An 18,156-nucleotide genomic window follows, 5' to 3' on the forward strand; every position below is an offset into this window, starting at 1 on the left:
GCGGCCGTTTGACCTGCTCTTTGGAAAGCCTCAGCCCCGGTTTTCCGCACGTGCAGACTTGGTGCATGTCCCAGGACCTGAAAATAGAGACATTTTGCCAAATGCGGCTATTACAAATTCTTCAGCAGAACGCCGAGGACCGAATCGTCATCATCACCTCAACCCACTGTGGTAAATAAAGTAGTGACTCGCCTGACTTTACTGTCCTACAGGTTGTAGGTTTGACCCTAATCACCCACCACTCCTGCAACGTCCTCAGATGTTCTTGGAACGAACAGAGTTGGACGACCCTGGACAAGATCGTGGTCAAAGTTTGAGATTTCTTGACCATTTACTTTGAGTTTATTGTAATAAACTGCAACGAGAAGGCCTGTGGGTTCACGCACGTTTCTCATGCCCCGGCCCTCTAGGAGCTGGCAGTGGGGGGTGTTTCTCACAGGGTCCATGTGACATTTAGTTCGATACCCCTGCAGGATCGGGTTTCCCCTTCGCTCCTGGAGCAGCACTGTGTCCCAAGCGGGTCTGAGGTGACGAGACCGTGCCAGGACTGTCCTAGTCCCGTCTCTCCCGCTGCCACGTGCTGAGGGGACAGCCGCCTCAATCGCCGGCGATGGCTCATAAAGAGGCAGTTTGGGACAGCGGCGCGTTCAGCCCGACAGAAATCTGCATCCCGCCTTCAACATTTGTGCTTCTTTCCACTATTAGCCAAATTTGTCAAGTTGTCATCCTGAATGCTAATGGTGGGGTGATAACTGTCACAGCCAGTGTCACAATAAAGAAATAAAACCAGGATTCAAGACAAAAAAATGAGACAAAACAATGCTGTAAAGTTACGGACGTCGCAGGAATCAGAAGAAAGAATCATTTTCAGTTATTCGTTACAAAAGTGGGGTCATTCACAAGGGCGGCGTGCGTCCAGAAGGCAGGACGAAGGCCTCTTTCTTTGATGGCATCATATGCCCAGGAGCTGGGAGGTTATGCAATTTGCTTCAGCGGCGGCTGAAGATGAAGTCACCAGTAAGAATAGCGCAGACGCCGCACTGAAAGCAGATGCATGCCGCACCTCAGGACGGTGATGCCGTTCACTCCTTTTGTTCATTGCTTCCATGTCACGTAGCATAACCCACGTACTGTATGTCATATAATAAGGCCACGTCATTGCACTTGGGTGGCCCTACAATCACCAGAAATCCTTTAGAGCAGCGTCCATACTTTTTAAAGCCCTAAAATGTACTTAAATATCTCAGCTTTTCCCGCACCATTTCCGAAGCCAATTGTCTGAAACGAGCCGTCATATACAATACCCTTCAGAAGTTTAGGGTCATTTACAAATGTCCTTGTTTGGTGCGTTAAAAAGACATCAAATTGGACATGTTGTCAATGACTCTGGAAGGTGGAGATGGGCTGTTAATGAAGGAATATCTGCATATGTGTAAAGAGGAACTTAACATTTACATTTTTTTGGCATTTATTGGACGGCCTTATACAGAGCGCCTTACAGTCAGTAGTGACAGGGACAGTCCCCCCTGAAGACACTGAGGATTAAGTGTCTTGCTCAGGGACACGATTGTCGTAAGTGGAATTTACTGATTATTAGAAAATCCTTTCGATGATTTTTTATTGAAAGTGTCATTTTATAGATTTTGAATATTGATGTATTATTAGCTGCAAATATATATGATTAATTAAGGATTAATAAATGATTAATTATTAAGTCGTTACTCTAATACCTAGGAATGATTTAAAGTGGGATTATGGGATTAATTGTAAAAAAAAAAGTCTCGGAGCCACACCCACAGGTGACGAGAAGGGCATGATGGGTGATACCGCACCGTGCAGCTCACACATGGCAACCTTACACCCTGCAATGCCGAGCCAAACCAGACACCCTCACAGAAAGAACATACGCAGGGAGAACAGGGTGAGTCGGGCCTGGACATGGAGTCCCATTCCTTATATCCCTCCATATCCCTCCACACGCCTTCTGGTATTTAAAGGAGATGAAGGGGGATTTTAGCTGCTTAATGTCCATTCGGACTCCAGCTTCGTGGCTGTTATTCTATATTATGTTGTCTGTTCCATCACCCTCACCTTATTAGGGTCTGCGAAAAGATGGCCAGGGGAGCGAGAAGGCACAGTGCTGACAGATGAATGAAAATAGAGACGCATGAGAAGCCGACTCGGAAATTCGACCCGTTCTCAGGCCAGATGAGAAGTTAGGGTGTTGAGGAGGGAAAGCCTGGAGGAAACGTGTGTGGATCGAAGGGGTTACAGTCCAGAAGGTCGCAACCCTCTGACTGCGCTGAGGGCACAGCCCATTCCTAGAAGGACCATACGCTTGGAGCAGCTTGATTGCATTGTACCATGGGTAAAGTCATGTGGAGGGAGCCGCACTCGGGTCCTTTTGGGGGCTTTTTAAAATAAAATCTTTAAAAAAAAAAACGTGAACACGTCACACCAGTTGCACTGGTTACAGCCTTTAGAATTCAGTTTGTAATATTTTTTTGAGGGGGTCTGTATCCATACCTTTCCGATACTCCACATCCCCCGATCTCGCCTTAAGTAGAAGGGTGAATCAGATACATGGAATCAGATGCTTCCACTACATCTGCTTTTTAATCTAGACTTGAAACTCACTTGTTTTCCTTAGCCAGACTTTTCAAGTTACTACTTTCCATGTATTTTTTATTTATTGTATTTTTTGTACATTTTGTCAGTCTGCCATAAATCAGCATGGGTTTACCCTCTGCTAAGTAGGTGTTAAACGCCACTGTCCATACCGTAGCAAAATGCAAATCTTCATTTACAACAGAGCTGGCTGGGCGTGACCAACTCCAGAGAATCCCTGCATTTCCCTGCCACGTGCGTCTTCAGAAGCTTGGACGTTTGGAACTGCTTTTTATTGACATGTTTATTGCCTTTAGTTGTAAATTTCGTCATTGCTTCTATACTGTTTGATTGCAACCATGACTATGGTCAGCCTTTTATAATAAACCATAATAAAAGTTCTGAGTTATGAAATGTGTGTGATGAATCTGGACGCTCCGGTGCTAAAAGTGGCTCTGAGGGGTGACACGGCCACTTGAAGATTACACATAAGCCCTGAAAATCATCAAGTTGTGATTTGTGGTGGTGGGTGGCAAGGTGTGGCAGTGATATTTTCCAGTGTAAAAAAAAAACTGCACTCTTACAGGCGCACAAACACATGTACACACGAACACATGGGTGGTAGTAACCTAGTGGGTAACACACTCGCCTATGAACCTGAAGACCCAGGTTCGAACCCCACTTACTACCATTGTGTCCCTGAGCTAGACACTTAACCCTCAGTTGCTCCAGGGGGGGACTGTCCCTGTAACTACTGATTGAGAAATGCATATATGCATTAAATGCAATAAATGCATGATATTAAAAATGGACTGTTGCAAAATAAAACACTGATCAGTACCGTAGGATTATTTTCTCACAAAAGGTGAATTTGAGAGCAAAGGCCTGAGCTGTCGCTAGGTGGCAGCACTTTACCGGTTTTATGACTTCGACTCTCGCGTTGAACGCCAGGTGGCGCCTCAAATGTTAGAGGTGATTGCATTACCACTACATTCCCACGAGGATGTCCCGTGGGCACAGTCCCGTGCCATGTACTTTTATAATATATACTTTATAAGACCATTTAAATCTAGATCGTCGGCTTTGGACTTTTTCTCGTAGATCTCGTATTGAATGATGAAGATGAAGATATAAGGGGGGGGAGCCGGAAATGCGTAATCGGGAGATGAACCGGGCGTCCAGACAGCCCCCACATGTCAGGCTGGTGCCAGTGGCCAGAAGGACACGTGATCTGTGACGCGGTCCCCGGGGCGTGCGCGCGCGCGCTCCACAGGTGACCGGCGGAGTCGCGCGCGTCAGTGAGCCGCGGAACCGCCACGGCGCGCAGGAACGTCGCTTGGACGCTCGGCTGGGGGGGAAGGGACACAGCCTCGGGACACGTCCACCCTGCGTGCGCGGAGGAGAAGAATAAAGGTCCGTCCGGGGACGCGGGGTTATTAGAGGAAAGTTGCCCAAGTTCCTTGGCGTGGAACGGTGCGTAAAAACGCGCGCTTCCGATGGGGACGCGGTAGAGGGAGACGTGGGAAAAAACGAACGACCGAGTCCGCCGCGGCCATGGAGACGGAGGCCACCGGGGGTCTGGCGAGCACCGCCGCGGAGAAGCTCTCCGAGATGGGCCAGAGAACTAAGCGGCTGGGCGCGGCCATGCAGGACCCGCGCCGGCAGCGGCGGCTCGTCCTGGTGATCGTGTGCGTGGCGCTGCTCCTGGACAACATGCTGTACATGGTCATCGTGCCCATCATCCCCGACTACCTGGCCGACCTGAGGACGCACGACCTCGCGCTTCTGGGGCCCAATTCGAGCGCCCAGGGCGCCAAGGAGAACCTGGACGTGAAGATCGGGGTCCTGTTCGCGTCGAAGGCGATCCTGCAGCTCCTGGTCAACCCGCTGTCCGGGACCTTCATCGACCGCGTGGGCTACGACCTCCCGCTGCTGATCGGGCTCACGGTGATGTTCCTGTCCACCTGCGTGTTCGCCTTCGCGGAGAACTACGCCACGCTGTTCGTGGCGCGCAGCCTGCAGGGTCTCGGCTCGGCGTTCGCGGACACGTCGGGCCTCGCCATGATCGCGGACAAGTACACGGAGGAGGAGGAGCGCAGCCGCGCGCTGGGCATCGCCCTGGCCTTCATCTCCTTCGGGAGCCTGGTGGCGCCGCCGTTCGGGGGGATCCTGTACGAGTTCGCGGGGAAGAGGGTCCCGTTCCTGGTGCTGGCCGCCGTGTGCCTGGCGGACGGCCTCCTCTTCCTCAGCGTCATCCAGTCGTTCTCCAGCAGGACCCGCGACAACATCCCCGTGGGCACCCCTATATACAGGCTCATGGCGGACCCCTACATCGCCGTGGTGGCGGGGGCCCTGACCGTGTGCAACATCCCCCTGGCCTTCCTGGAGCCCACCATCGCCAACTGGATGGAGAGGACCATGCACGCCACGCAGTGGGAGATGGGCCTGACCTGGCTGCCCGCATTCTTCCCGCACGTGCTGGGCGTCTACGTCACCGTCAAGCTCGCCGCCAGATACCCCAACCTGCAGTGGTTCTACGGGGCGCTGGGCATGGTGGTGATCGGCGCCAGCTCGTGCACGGTGCCCGCCTGCACGAGCTTCGGGCAGCTCGTCCTGCCGCTGTGCGGCATCTGCTTCGGCATCGCGCTGGTGGACACGGCCCTGCTGCCCACGCTGGCCTTCCTGGTGGACGTGCGCCACGCGTCCGTGTACGGCAGCGTGTACGCCATCGCGGACATCTCGTACTCCGTGGCGTACGCCCTGGGGCCCGTGGCGGCGGGCCAGATCGTGCACAGCCTGGGCTTCGCGCAGCTCAACCTGGCCATGGGCCTGGCCAACGTCCTGTACGCGCCGGCGCTGCTGCTGCTGCGCCACGTGTGCCAGATGAAGGCCTCCCACTCGGAGAGGAACGTGCTGCTGGAGGAGGGTCCGCAGGGCCTGTACGACACCATCAGGATGGAGGAGCGCCGGGCCGGGGAGAGGCCCGTGGGCGAGGAGGACGAGTCCCCGAGTCCCGAGAACAGTTGAACCCACGCACAGACTGAATAAAGATCGGCCGTGGTTTTCAGCTGGTTCGTGCCATTCAATCCAGTTGTAAAGAAAAGTCTGTGTGCAAATGTACTGTATTAAATTGTATGAAACTGAAAGAAGTAGCTTCAATAATAATAATAAAAAAGAAAATATCTGTGAAAAGAAGGATTTATTTTACTGAAAATGTATTTCGTACACTGGATATAGCGCTGCTTACGTTGCGTGCTTAGCATTAAAATCTATATTTTAATGACGTTTTAAAGTCTGAATCGATGACATTTCTTTGCAAGGACGGGGGGGGGTCTGTGATTCTAACATGCAAGCAAAAATAATAATAGTAATAATAATAATAGTAACAGTAAAAAATATGTTCGATAATGTCTGTTGGAATAAAGACGAAATTGAAACGGAACGAAACGTGTCGGGTTCATTTCGGCGACATTTTCGGAATATGAAATTCTGTGCCACGCATATTACGCACGTCGCCTGCAATGTATATATTGCGCGCCGATGTCGGGAGGATCTGACGGCTACTGCAACACATCCCGAGATGCAACAGAGAGAGAGAGAGAGAGATCAATATTTTGTGTCTGAGCAATAAAAGCTTGAAGGAGCCGTTCGGTCATTCACGCCTTGGCACTTAATCGCCAAAAAAAAAAGTAAATTATAATATAAATCTTCCCACTCCTTCTCATTTCTGAGATCAAATAAATAAACAGGGCAGAAGTAAAAAAAAATAAATAAACGAGTGTCTTTCGCGGATGGGAGGAGTTTACGCGCGATACGCGCGTTACGCGCGTCGTTCACGTGCCCGGCGCGCGCGCGCGCGCGTAAAAAGGGAAGACGAGGCGCGTCGGGAAAAGGAAAAGTTGACGCCGGTAATAGAAGTTTGCGGCACCCGACCGGAGAGGATGAGGAGGAGGATGAGGGGATGAGGAGGAGGACGGCGGGAGCGCGCGCTGCAACTCCTCAGGTCCGTTTTTTTTTTTTAATTATTACCCCCCCCCCCCCCCCCCCCCTCGTTATTTTGCATAGAAAAAAAAACGGAGGGGGGGGGGCGCTGACGTGACGTGCGTTCGTATACTGAAAGTTGCGCGTTTGGTTCCTTCACCGTCCAGTTACGCGCACCGGGAGCCTCGTCTGCTGACCGGCGGCTCGGAGGAAGAAGATGCCCGTTCTGGAGAAGAAAGCCGAGCAGGTCGGCGCGGTGAGTTTCTCCGTGCCGCTGTCCGTGGTGCTGAGGGTTTAATGAAATAGTTGGTAGATAGTTGGTAGGGCTTGACTTACGAAGAAACGAATGCTGATGACGTCACAAACGCACTTTAGGTAAGCAGTTGATCTGCAATAAATGTGCATGAGTTTTACACCCTTATACAGAGCGTTATGTACTTATAAGTTGTGACAGTCAGGGTTAAATGTCTTGTTCAGGGACACAAAGTAGCCTAGTGTGTAACACACTCGCCTATGAACCAGAAGACCCAGGTTCAAACCCCACTTACTACCATTGTGTCCCTGAGCAAGACACTTAACCCTGAGTGTCTCCAGGGGGGGACTGTCCCTGTAACTACTGATTGTAACTCTCTCTGGATAAGGGTGTCTGGTAAATGCTATAAATGTAAAAAGCCGTAAATGTGAAGGGAAGATGCTTTGATGTTACATATCAGCAGATTCTTGAAAAACACACAGAGAAGGTTGTAAAACGTGAAGGGTAGAAAGCCGCCTTGTGTTAGTACAGTTCTGCGGACCCAGGAATGGCGACCGCAGATGGCCTGAACCTAAATTGCTTTGATATTCACAGTAGTTCCAAATTTGAACCTGTTTACAGCGGGCACTGCAGAGGGCGGGCGAAGTTTCTCCTCTTTTAAACTCCGCATCCGTTATTTCCGGGCCTGTGCTGCCGACAGGGCGGTAGTTTTCGGCATGCCGCGAGCAGGCTTGCATTTAAAGAGGAATCAGCACAGGTTCAGGCATTTTCCGGTGCATTTTCGTCCATTAGATACGGAAGAAACACACAGCATGTCTTTATTTAACGAGCCGCTGTCTCCTTTTCTTCAATTTTATTATTAGTAGATATTTTTGTGGGGAGTGTGGCCGTCATTTGCATTTTATTGTGGCAAAAGGCTGCAGGAAATGAACGTTTCTGTCCCACATCGGCTCCCGACCCGAAGCAATATTCAATTAAAAATTCAAAAAAGTGCCGTGCGAAGTGGAAATTCAAAAGGAAGCCCTCCCCGGGACGGGCGGCACCAGCTGACAGCGGCGCTTCCTCTGCGCCGCCAGGTCCTGCCCAAGCTGCCGGTCCCGGGCCTGCGGCGGACGCTGGACGCCTACCTGGCGTGCGTGAAGCCCCTGGTGTCCGAGGAGCGGTTCCGGGCCACCAGGGCCGCCGTGGAGGAGTTTGGGAGGGCGGGAGGTGCCGGCGAGCTGCTCCAGAGGAAGCTGCTGGAGAGGAGGGAGAAGACGGACAACTGGGTGCGTGACTTTACAGGGACGGCACGTCCTCGCGCGTCCTCACCACAACAGACGTTTCATCTCCATTTTCTCCCGACGTCCCCAGGTTTATGACTTCTGGCTCCAGGACATGTATCTCAACAACAGACTGGCGCTGCCGGTCAACTCCAGCCCTGCCATGGTCCTGCCGAAGCAGAGCTTTAGAGACCGGGCAGACTGCCTCAGGTACATGTCTACATGAAATATATTACATCATCATTCGTGCCATCCAAAGGTTTGGCGAAACCAACCTTTGACTTGAGATCTAAAGACCTTATGGACACGAAGCTTGCAGGAAGCTGAATGAAGATGCTCCACCACGAATGAAGTCCATTCGGTCACGTCGATGAGCACACGATTCAATTTCCTTTCCTACTTTCATGCTCCTGCAGTGAAGGCACTTTTAACCTCGGGGTACTCCAGTCACTTCGGGGGGGGGACACTCTTAAGGGTGGGGACCGGATTTTTGTCATACCTCAAGCTTGGACTCCGTCCAGCTGTCCCATTCGCCTCTGGCAGCTCGTGCCTCTCTAAGTGACGACTTCCAGGGCGCAAGGCTGCGGCGAGGGGGGTGGGGCTACAGCATGGCCGCACGCGGGTGGATGCTGTTATTAGATTGGCAGTGACAGCGCTAAGCGCCCCTGAGAGACCGACAGCAGCACCGGCTGGCTGGCCTGGAGGGGCGTGGCAAGGATCGCGGTGCATTGATCTGACAAGACGAATGACAATGTGCACGCACACACACACACACACACACACAATGCTCCTGTGTATCCCGGTAACCCAGCAAAAATGAGATTAAGTGGTCCCAGCGATGGACATGTAATGTTGCACAGAGAACATGACATCGTTGTGAAATTGTGTTCTATGCGATCCGGTTCTGTGTGCTTCTCTGCAGGTTCGCGGCTCGTCTGGTGTCGGGCACGTTGGAGTACAAGGCCATGCTGGATGCGTAAGTCCTCTGGTGTTAAGCTGTAAAATGTACATTTTAAATGTGTGTGTCCCAATTCAGGGGCTACAGCCTGCAAAGGAAATGTCCTATGAAGAGTCTTCTTAATGTGGACAATCTGGTCTACGAATGCAATGAATTCTGGGATATGGTATACGTGTTTGAAGGCATTTTCCCAAAAATGGGACAGCCTGGTCAACAACAGTCACACATCTGGTCTTGAAATACAACCTCAGAAGCATGATTTATTCTTTAAAAGACAATGATTTAACGGATATATTAACATGGGCCAATACACAGACACAAACGAAGGTAAAATGACAGAACGAGGGACACGGCAAATATACATTTACACAAATTACAGATGAAAACAGTCTAGTCAACCAGGGAATCTGGAATACATGGGACCGGAGCACCAGAAAACTGGAATCTCAACCCTGTGCATGTATAGATCTGGGTACTGTCCAGACCAGGAGTTCACTAATTGGAGCAAAATCCAACTAAAAAGCATCTTTTCATCAGATGCATTCACATGGCAATAATGCTGAATATGAATCAACACAAATACATGCAGATGCGGAGTGTAGACGTATATCCACTTTTAATTGCAATAATAAAAATAGCCTCGTTTATAACACACTTAATAAAAAAAGTGGATTTTAATAGTGGACTTGCTTCCTGTCTCTCTATCAGTATGGTGGGATTACGTAAGTGTGATTTGTAATAGGAGGTCAGTGCCTGTGGACCATGCCCGAGGCCTACTGTCTGAAGCCAAGCTGGACCCACTGTGTATGGAGCAGTACTACCGACTCTTCTCCTCCTACCGGCGGCCTGGACTCAAACATGACACCCTGCTGACCGACAGGAGCAGCGCCTCGCCCAAGTCGGAGCACATCGTGGTGGCATGCAACAGCCAGGTCGCCTTTCATTGTGGTTTAACTCCATAGTTTAAAGGTGCAATCTATGATATTTGGCGGACATTTTTTATTGAATGCCATCAGATAAGAGGCTGTGTGTAATATGTAAATGTATAGACCACATCCAAGCGCTCTACTTGTAAATTACTAAGGGCCTGTACCCTCGACATAACTAACTGGATGAGAGAACATGAAACTCTCCTAAAACCCTCCGAAACACACCGCAGCCCCCACAGACTGGGTACTGATGATACTTATGGTTTCATTAGCGTTATTAGCAATGCTCTGATGCTGATGCAGGATTTGTTCGGCTCACACTGTTACATTTTCAACATTAAACACATTATATCATGTGAATATTAACATTATGATGCACAAAGAATCAGAGTAATACATTGGTTAAGTTAACTGACCATTGGCATTACTCAGAATTATACGTCAGATTAATTTATTTATCAGAATTTAGTCTTTAAATTATTATTTTATTGATATCGTGGTGCTTGTTATGTAATATATATATATATATATATACAATGTTGTTTTCAGTTTTGAGATTTTTTTGTGATTCTCTCAATTCATCCAAACTGATATGACTCCAACGGCCCATCGCATTTGGACAGGAACCAGAGGAAACACTGGAAGCCTCACCTGGAACCCGCCCACAGATGCAGCCGGCGGGCTAAATCACATTAACGTCTCTGATTGGCCCTGCCATCCTGAGCGAGTCTCGGCGAGCCAAACACACCATCCCTCATCCGATGAGGATGTGTGTTCGAATTAGGCCCCATTATGCGACTCCAATCTTCTGGCACAGGAGGTCTGATTGTGGAACTACAGAGAACTTCCTTTTGTTGGTGGCTTAATGGTGCAACATTAAACAGAATAAGCAGTTTCATAGAAATCGGGAAAAAATAGATCTGCAAGAAAACTGATCTCTTTTCTGCTGGTGATCTGTTGCTCCGCTACATCACTTTATTAATGCAACAGTTGCATGAAATAACCACAATGGCATGTAAGTTCTCTTGTTCGGTTACTAATCTCCGCACATTTCCAACTGTTTCTTTCTGCTGCAGTTCTTCACATTGGACGTGGTGCTGAATTCCCAGAAACTCTGCGAGGCTGAAATCGTGGCGCAGCTGGAGAAGATCTGCAAGATGGCAGAGAACGCAGAGGAAAGCCAGCCCCCAGTTGGGCTGCTGACATCAGACGGCCGGACAGAGTGGGCTCAGGCCTGGGAGGTTCTGATGCAGGGTACCGTCACTACAATCCCACGCTGGCATAATGCGCTGAGAATACTGCTGTAAAATTTCAATTCACTAAAATAACGCACGACCGCATATCACATGAGCAGCGGTGAAAACTCACAGGGGACCTTTCAAATTAGCGTTAATCACCATCACGTGAAGCTGGAGCCTGGGGTCGCGAGCAGCTGCCCCGCCTCGCCTGGTGTCAAGATCCTCCTCAGGTCACGAGGGTATCAGTAACCTTCATTGGGAACATGGGGTCGTAGGCGCGGCCTCAATATTACTCAGAATTCGACAATGGAGACGGGACTGGCAATTTGTCACTTTATCAATATCATTTTGTCTTTTGGCACGTTCGTTCATGTAAATCGATCACAGATGAATGTTTTCTGATTGGTCAGACACGGTGAACAGAGGCAGTCTGGATGTGCTAGAGAGGTGCGTCTGTGTTGTTTGCCTGGATGAGCCGTGTCGATCGGAGACCACAGACAGCACCTTGGCCCAGCTCCTGCTCCACGGGGGAGGCCGCGAGAAGAACGGGGCGAACCGCTGGTACGACAAGTCCGTGCAGGTCAGCGCGAGAGAGAGAGAGAGAGAGACTGTCGAGGAAATGTGTCCACCTGCTGTGCGTTGGGGTTCTGACCCGTTCCCTCCTTGTTTAGCTTGTTGTCGGCATGGACGGCGTCTGCGGCGTAGTATGCGAACACTCCGCCTTGGAGGGGATTGTTCTGGTGGAGTTCACCGAATACCTGCTGAAGTTCATGTGAGAAAAACAAAGAGCTCGTGTTCCTGAAATAGCCAGAAATGCCACTGCCGTGTCTGACTGTTCACGTTGTCTACCAAGGATGGGAAAGCCACTGAATCTATCTGGAGCCACCAGAGTAAAGGACCTGCATCCCCCACGTCGACTGCCCTGGAGGTGCTCCTCACAAATCCAGAGCCTCCTGACCTCCTCCGCAGAACGACTACAGAGGTGAGAGAACCCGAACCCAGGCCAGCGCTGGACCCCGGCAGTCTGTCTCATTTTCACGTCGTTTCTTTAGGCTGGTCCGCAATCTCGACATGGACGTGTTCAAGTTTGCATTTTACGGGAAAGAGTTCATCAAGAAACAGAAGATGAGTCCAGACGCTTTCATACAGGTGGCACTGCAGCTTGCCTTTTACAGGTGAGATAAGCAACATCACAGGGACAAAGGACCTTGAAATAGAATGTTATATATAACAGTCTAGATGTTCTAGATGTTATGTACATGTAGATGTGTGTGTGTGTGTGTGTGTGTGTGTATACACTTTTTAAACATTTATATATTTTATAAACATATTTTTTTAAACATTTATATATATATACACACACACACACACACACACACATAAACATCTTATATTTTTTATCCAGCTATTTATGATAATATATAATGATGTTATATATATTATATATATATAACATTTTATACATAGACAACATCTTTATAAAGCATATATTATCATCAATAGCTAAGGGTGATGGTTAAATGCAGAGGACACATTTCGTTTTGTCACCGTGTGCTGTGCTGCAATGTTTCACAATGACAATCACTTAACTTACATTTGTGTAGTGCTTAAAGTATTGTACAAACGTCCCATTTATTGTTGCAGAGCATGTCAAGATCATTTTTCCTTGCACACTGAAAGCCTAAAAAACACCAAATTCCAAAATATAAGTCTATTACATATATAAACATGCATGATACAATTCACGATACGAAGTGACATTGTGTCCATTTTTTAATGAAAAAGTTTTTGGATGTACTGTGTAAATATGCATCATACTCTTAAACCCAAGAAGTTGTGCTACCAATACGGTGTCTTCCCATAATAAACAAATCAAAACCCGAAACCTGCACTCATTTACAGATATTGATGAGTAACATAATAATGAGGTGAATAAGAATAAATGGGCCTCCCACAGGTGCAATGGACGGCAGGTGTCCACCTACGAGAGCGCCTCCATCCGCCGATTCCGTCAGGGACGAGTGGACAACATCCGCTCGGCTACCCCCGAGGCCCTGGCCTTCGCCCGCGCCATGACGGATGAGAGGGTCTCTCCTTCGGCGAGTCATTTTTCTCAGTTAGACCCAATTACTGCGCAGCTCCCTGATCGCTATTCATCACCGCTAAAGAGCGGAGCCTGTTCCGCCCCCGGCCGGGAGGATCCATCTGAGGCCTGTCAGATACCGTCTCCTGCAATTTATACACCGAACCACACTGACCAGAGGGAGTTATTCTCCTTAAACCTCTGAAATAGATCTCTTTTAATGTACCGGTCAGAATTTGCATTGCTTTCAGGAGCATATCTGCTGCTGACGGGCTAAAATGTTCTTTTCCAGGACGCTGAGAAGAAGCAGCTGCTGCTGGACGCTGTGAAGGCTCAGGCCGACTGCACCGCTTTGGTTCGTAGAAATATAGTTATTTTTCTTAGCTGGCATCTCCGTGACCCTATTACCCTCTGTCAAGTCATCCAGAGCAGCTACCGAGTCTTTTGATGGATCTCTGGCCGAACCGGGATCACCTGCATCGATCCTGGTGGGCGGAGACTAACACACGCCTCCGCTGATTCATGCGATGTTGGTCCTGAGCATCACCAAGGGAACAAAGCGAGCTAGAGGACAAACAGAGCGCCTGAGCCGGCTTGGCCTCTCACACCTTAAGGCGAGAAGATCTAGACTTCATTAAGAGTCATTTTGAGAGGATTTCCCATCATGCCCCTGGTGCAAATTTACTGGTGGTGAATGGAGCAGAAAAAGAAAGAGAAGCAGGAATTCAGTTCACGGGCCTTTTCTGATGCGTGATGGGTGGTAGTAGCCTAGTGGGTAACACACTCGCCTATGAACCAGAAGACCCAGGTTCAAATCCCACTTACTACCATTGTGTCCCTGAGCAGGACACTTAACCCTGAGTGTCTCCAGGGGTACTGTCCCTGTAACTTGATTGTAAGTCACTCTGTATAAGGGCGTCTGATAAATACCGTAAATGTAAATGTAACTATGTACTTTACCCAGGGTAAAACTTCACTCCAGTAAAAGTCTAAATTTCTACTTGAGTAAAAGTACAAAAGTATTTGCCTTGAAATGTACTACAAAAGTAAAAGTACGGTGATTTAATGTAACAGTAATGTCTTTTTTTTATATTTGGAAGATTGTAGGACTGAATGCTAGTACTGAGTGTGAGTTGTTACTAGAAATGACTGACACAGCCAACGAACTGAAATGGGTAAAAGAGCTTTAGTCTGCTACTGCCATTATGAGTAGCGGCGTAAAACAGAAGAAAAGGAACAACTGCCTTCTGAAAAAGTACTGGAGCAAAAAGTATCATTTTTGAGCAATAAATCTTTACAAATGTAAATATTTTAGTGATACACAAAAAAGTACATAAGTACAGTAGCGAATTACATTTACTTCGTTACTATCCACCACTGACGACGGATAAACACACTCGTTGCATTTTTTCAATAGGCAATTACAGGGAATGGGATAGACAATCATCTGCTTGGCCTTCGAGAGATCGCTCAGGAAATGAAGCTGGAGAAGCCAAAGATCTTCTCAGACGAAAGCTACTTGGTGAGCAACCAATTCATCCTGTCCACAAGCCAGGTGGGTTCGTCATATTTGTAAAAACCTAAACGTGACATCACATACGCTTCCACGGACTGAAAATGTCTCTTTTCCCAGGTTCCCACCAACTTGGAGATGTTCTGCTGCTACGGGCCCGTCGTTCCCAATGGCTATGGCGCCTGCTATAACCCCCAGCCCAGCCACATCCTGTTCAGCGTCTCCAGTTTCCGGGAGAGCACCGAGACCTCCTCGGCTGCGTTCGTGAAGGCCCTGGAGGCAGCTCTGCTGGACATGAGGGATGTCTGTGACAGCGGCAAGGGTCAAGGGTCGAATAAATCGTCCAGTTAAAAGCTGCAGAATCGAGCAAGTTCAGAATTCAGACCCATTCACACCGTGTTCGGCTCTACAGTGGAATATGTAACAAAGAAGCATACATTAAAATTATATATGTTTAACCTTATTTTAACAATAGACAACATTGTGCAGGGTAATCTTGAATGGAAACAGAACAAAAATTCCTATTTTTTATTATTCAGCAGCCAAAGATATTTGCAGCCAGATGAATATGTCCACTTTAATGGATATTATTACCATTGATTCTGAATTTAATTTACAATCACTTTGTTTAAAATTAAAAACAAATCATAATATATCTAAACAGAGGCGCTCAGTGTGTTACATGTAATATATCGCAATAATATAGTGAAGTGAATGTAGTAAAGTGAAGTGTTCGGCCAGTAATAATACTGGAAAAAAATAATGAAAAATGTGTATAAAGTGACTTAGTGTTTTGTTCAACAAAAAAAGGAAAAATATATATTGTCTAAAATGTTAGGTAGGTTGTGTAAATGTAAATCGGTTACACCCCAAGTGATTTGCAGTGTATATCTATGTCTTAATGCTTTCATCAGGTAGAGAAATATCTATTTATTTATTATTTATTTGAATCTATTTTAATAATACCTCTTCACATGTTTCAACTTTTTTCTGCTTTATCTTGCACATTAGGGACCCATAAAAATGTAAATCATAAGCTGCAACACCCTTAAAAAATGTGAATTTGTTCAGCTACATTAAAGTGTAAACCATCTTAATTACAAAAAACATCTATTTATTTTTTTTACATAGATTAAAAGTCTATTTATTTTTCCCAAAGTATAAACAAGTTGCTGATAAATGTATTTATTGTGATGCACTGAATAATATATATGTACAAAAAAAAGAAAAAGTGTTATTATGAAATAAACTTGAGTCTGGATCAGTGTTTGAAAGTTTGTCGAAGTGACATATTGTCCGAGGTGTTGAAAAAACTGGCTGTATGACATTGTGCCCGAAAAGAAAAGTTAAAAAAGTGATTGTCATTGTGAAACACTGCAGCACAGCACACGGTGACACAACGAAATGTGTCCTCTGCATTTAACCCTCACCCTTGGTTAATCAGGATTTGACCATGAAAATCTGGCACCATGACCACCACGTCAGTCTCTAATACCACAGCACTTTTAAACCATAATTAAAGCAAATATTAATTAGCCCTCAAACAATCGTCTTCCCCCTCAAAGCTGGAGAGCACACATGAAGGCATTCATAATTACCTAATGGGTTCAATCAGGCACGTTTAAATCTGAGCTGAGGGGACAGTGGGGGTCCACGAGTCGGGGACACCTGGTTTCAACGTCCAATGCGGGTCAGTAGACAGAAGAAGCACATTTAACCAAACGTGTTTACACTCAACTCTGCGTCATGCGCTTATAACACAAGACACGGGCTATTTATTTCACACACACACACACACACACACACACACACACACACACACACACACACTGTCCCAGTGAACAGATGGAGCCGGCATATGACGCGGTCCTCAGGGATGCGGCGAGTGCTCAGAGGGCCCAGAGAACTTCATGCACACATGAACACCCCGGCTCTCCAGCGGTTTACCTCTCCAGCGGTGGTCCTGCTCCTGCAGACCATCATTTCACGGCTTAAAGTTAATCTGGCAGCCAAGGTTATGCAAATAATCAATAGTATCAATACAATCCTATTCCCTGGTCCACCGTGTGTAATTGTCTGGTGAAAAATGGTGAACTGTGATCCACATGCTGTAAGAATGGAGCCGTATCATCACTCTTAACTAAGGGAGCCCTTAGCTAATTAGATCGATGCATTCGAAATTTTATGGAGAATCAATAATTAATTTCATTATTGGACCAACTCTGTTGGGTACAATGGAACGCGTTCTCCCATGATGCCGTGTTCTCCAGACCATTAGCTTTGAACAGATTTTTCTGCGATGATCTAGAATCCTCTGAAGGCTTCTGGAGTTCTTTATTGGGTTCTCGAATCTGAGGAGCTCGTGCCTAGACCATCTAGAACAATGAACAGTCAGGTTCTCGAAGCCAATGAAGTCTACCAGAACGAGATTTTTAGAAAAGGTCACGAAAAGCCTGTTCCAAAATATTGGAGGTCATGGAATAGAGGGATTCCCTCTTAATCGTGACAGTCTCTAATACAGGAACACAACGGGATTCTGGAAAGGAGACATTAATATTCCCTGCATGTGTATACTTCATATTTGAAGAGGACAGACACTGACATTTCTCATATTTTGAAGAAAATACCGCGACGCTGTCCCCCTTTAAAACCTCTCAATTAAGGAAGTCCCAGCCTGTCGGTGTCTGTCGAGAACCTGGCTGGCATTTAGAACGCCGTTCCTGGCCAGGAGGTGGTCGGGACGCGTTCCACGCGCGCGCCGCAGCTTAATTGGCCGGGAGACGGGGACACATTAACTAGTCCCCCGAACTTGTCAGAAAGGGAGAGAGATTCCTGCTTCATTTAAGAGACGCTCCCTGCTCACCACACATGAAAGGCCCACGCACACACACAGACACACACACATATCCAACCTATTAATGGAAATGCAACAGGGCAGATAAAGCAGCTTCAGTAAACCATTTCTGGCCCTATCAGAAAGAAGGAGAGTGTAATAATTGTCGTGTCGTGGCTGATGAATGGGAATGACATCACGGCTCAGACATGGTTCGAATTAAAAGCCTCCCTGGTGCCAGAGAGAAACCATTCGATGCCAGAAGGTCGGATATCAGCGAGGTGAAATCAGTCACGGTCAGTCACCCTGATCCCTGAAGTGGAATAATCTACAGGGTGGGCCATTTATATGGATACACCTTAATAAAACGGGAACGGTTGGTGATATTAATGTCCTGTTTGTGGCACATTAGTATATGTGAGGGGGCAAACTTTGGGTGGTGACCATAGTGGCCATTCTGAAGTCGGTCATCTTGGTTTTTTCATTAGGAAGTGGGTCA

At 47.5% G+C, this 18,156-nt stretch overlaps 2 protein-coding genes across 2 annotated transcripts; both read left to right on the plus strand.

The window, feature by feature from the left end:
• The first annotated feature begins 3,837 nt into the window (after positions 1 to 3,837).
• LOC114784644 (probable vesicular acetylcholine transporter-A) lies at positions 3,838 to 5,944 on the plus strand. Its single transcript, XM_028970176.1, has one exon. It carries the CDS (start codon positions 4,162 to 4,164, stop codon positions 5,632 to 5,634), a length of 1,473 nt encoding a protein of 490 aa, XP_028826009.1. The 5' UTR covers positions 3,838 to 4,161; the 3' UTR covers positions 5,635 to 5,944.
• A 525-nt stretch (positions 5,945 to 6,469) lies between these two features.
• Positions 6,470 to 16,091, plus strand: LOC114784643 (choline O-acetyltransferase-like). Its single transcript, XM_028970175.1, has 15 exons — positions 6,470 to 6,610; positions 6,756 to 6,844; positions 7,918 to 8,109; positions 8,195 to 8,313; positions 9,026 to 9,079; positions 9,804 to 9,993; positions 11,067 to 11,244; positions 11,639 to 11,808; positions 11,900 to 12,000; positions 12,082 to 12,210; positions 12,281 to 12,403; positions 13,186 to 13,327; positions 13,604 to 13,666; positions 14,729 to 14,866; positions 14,945 to 16,091. Exons 2-15 carry the CDS (start codon positions 6,806 to 6,808, stop codon positions 15,173 to 15,175), a joined length of 1,869 nt encoding a protein of 622 aa, XP_028826008.1. The 5' UTR covers positions 6,470 to 6,610; positions 6,756 to 6,805; the 3' UTR covers positions 15,176 to 16,091.
• The last annotated feature ends 2,065 nt before the right edge of the window (positions 16,092 to 18,156 follow it).

Source organism: Denticeps clupeoides, chromosome 2 (assembly GCF_900700375.1).
Source record: "Denticeps clupeoides chromosome 2, fDenClu1.1, whole genome shotgun sequence".
NCBI classification, from domain to species: domain Eukaryota; kingdom Metazoa; phylum Chordata; class Actinopteri; order Clupeiformes; family Denticipitidae; genus Denticeps; species Denticeps clupeoides.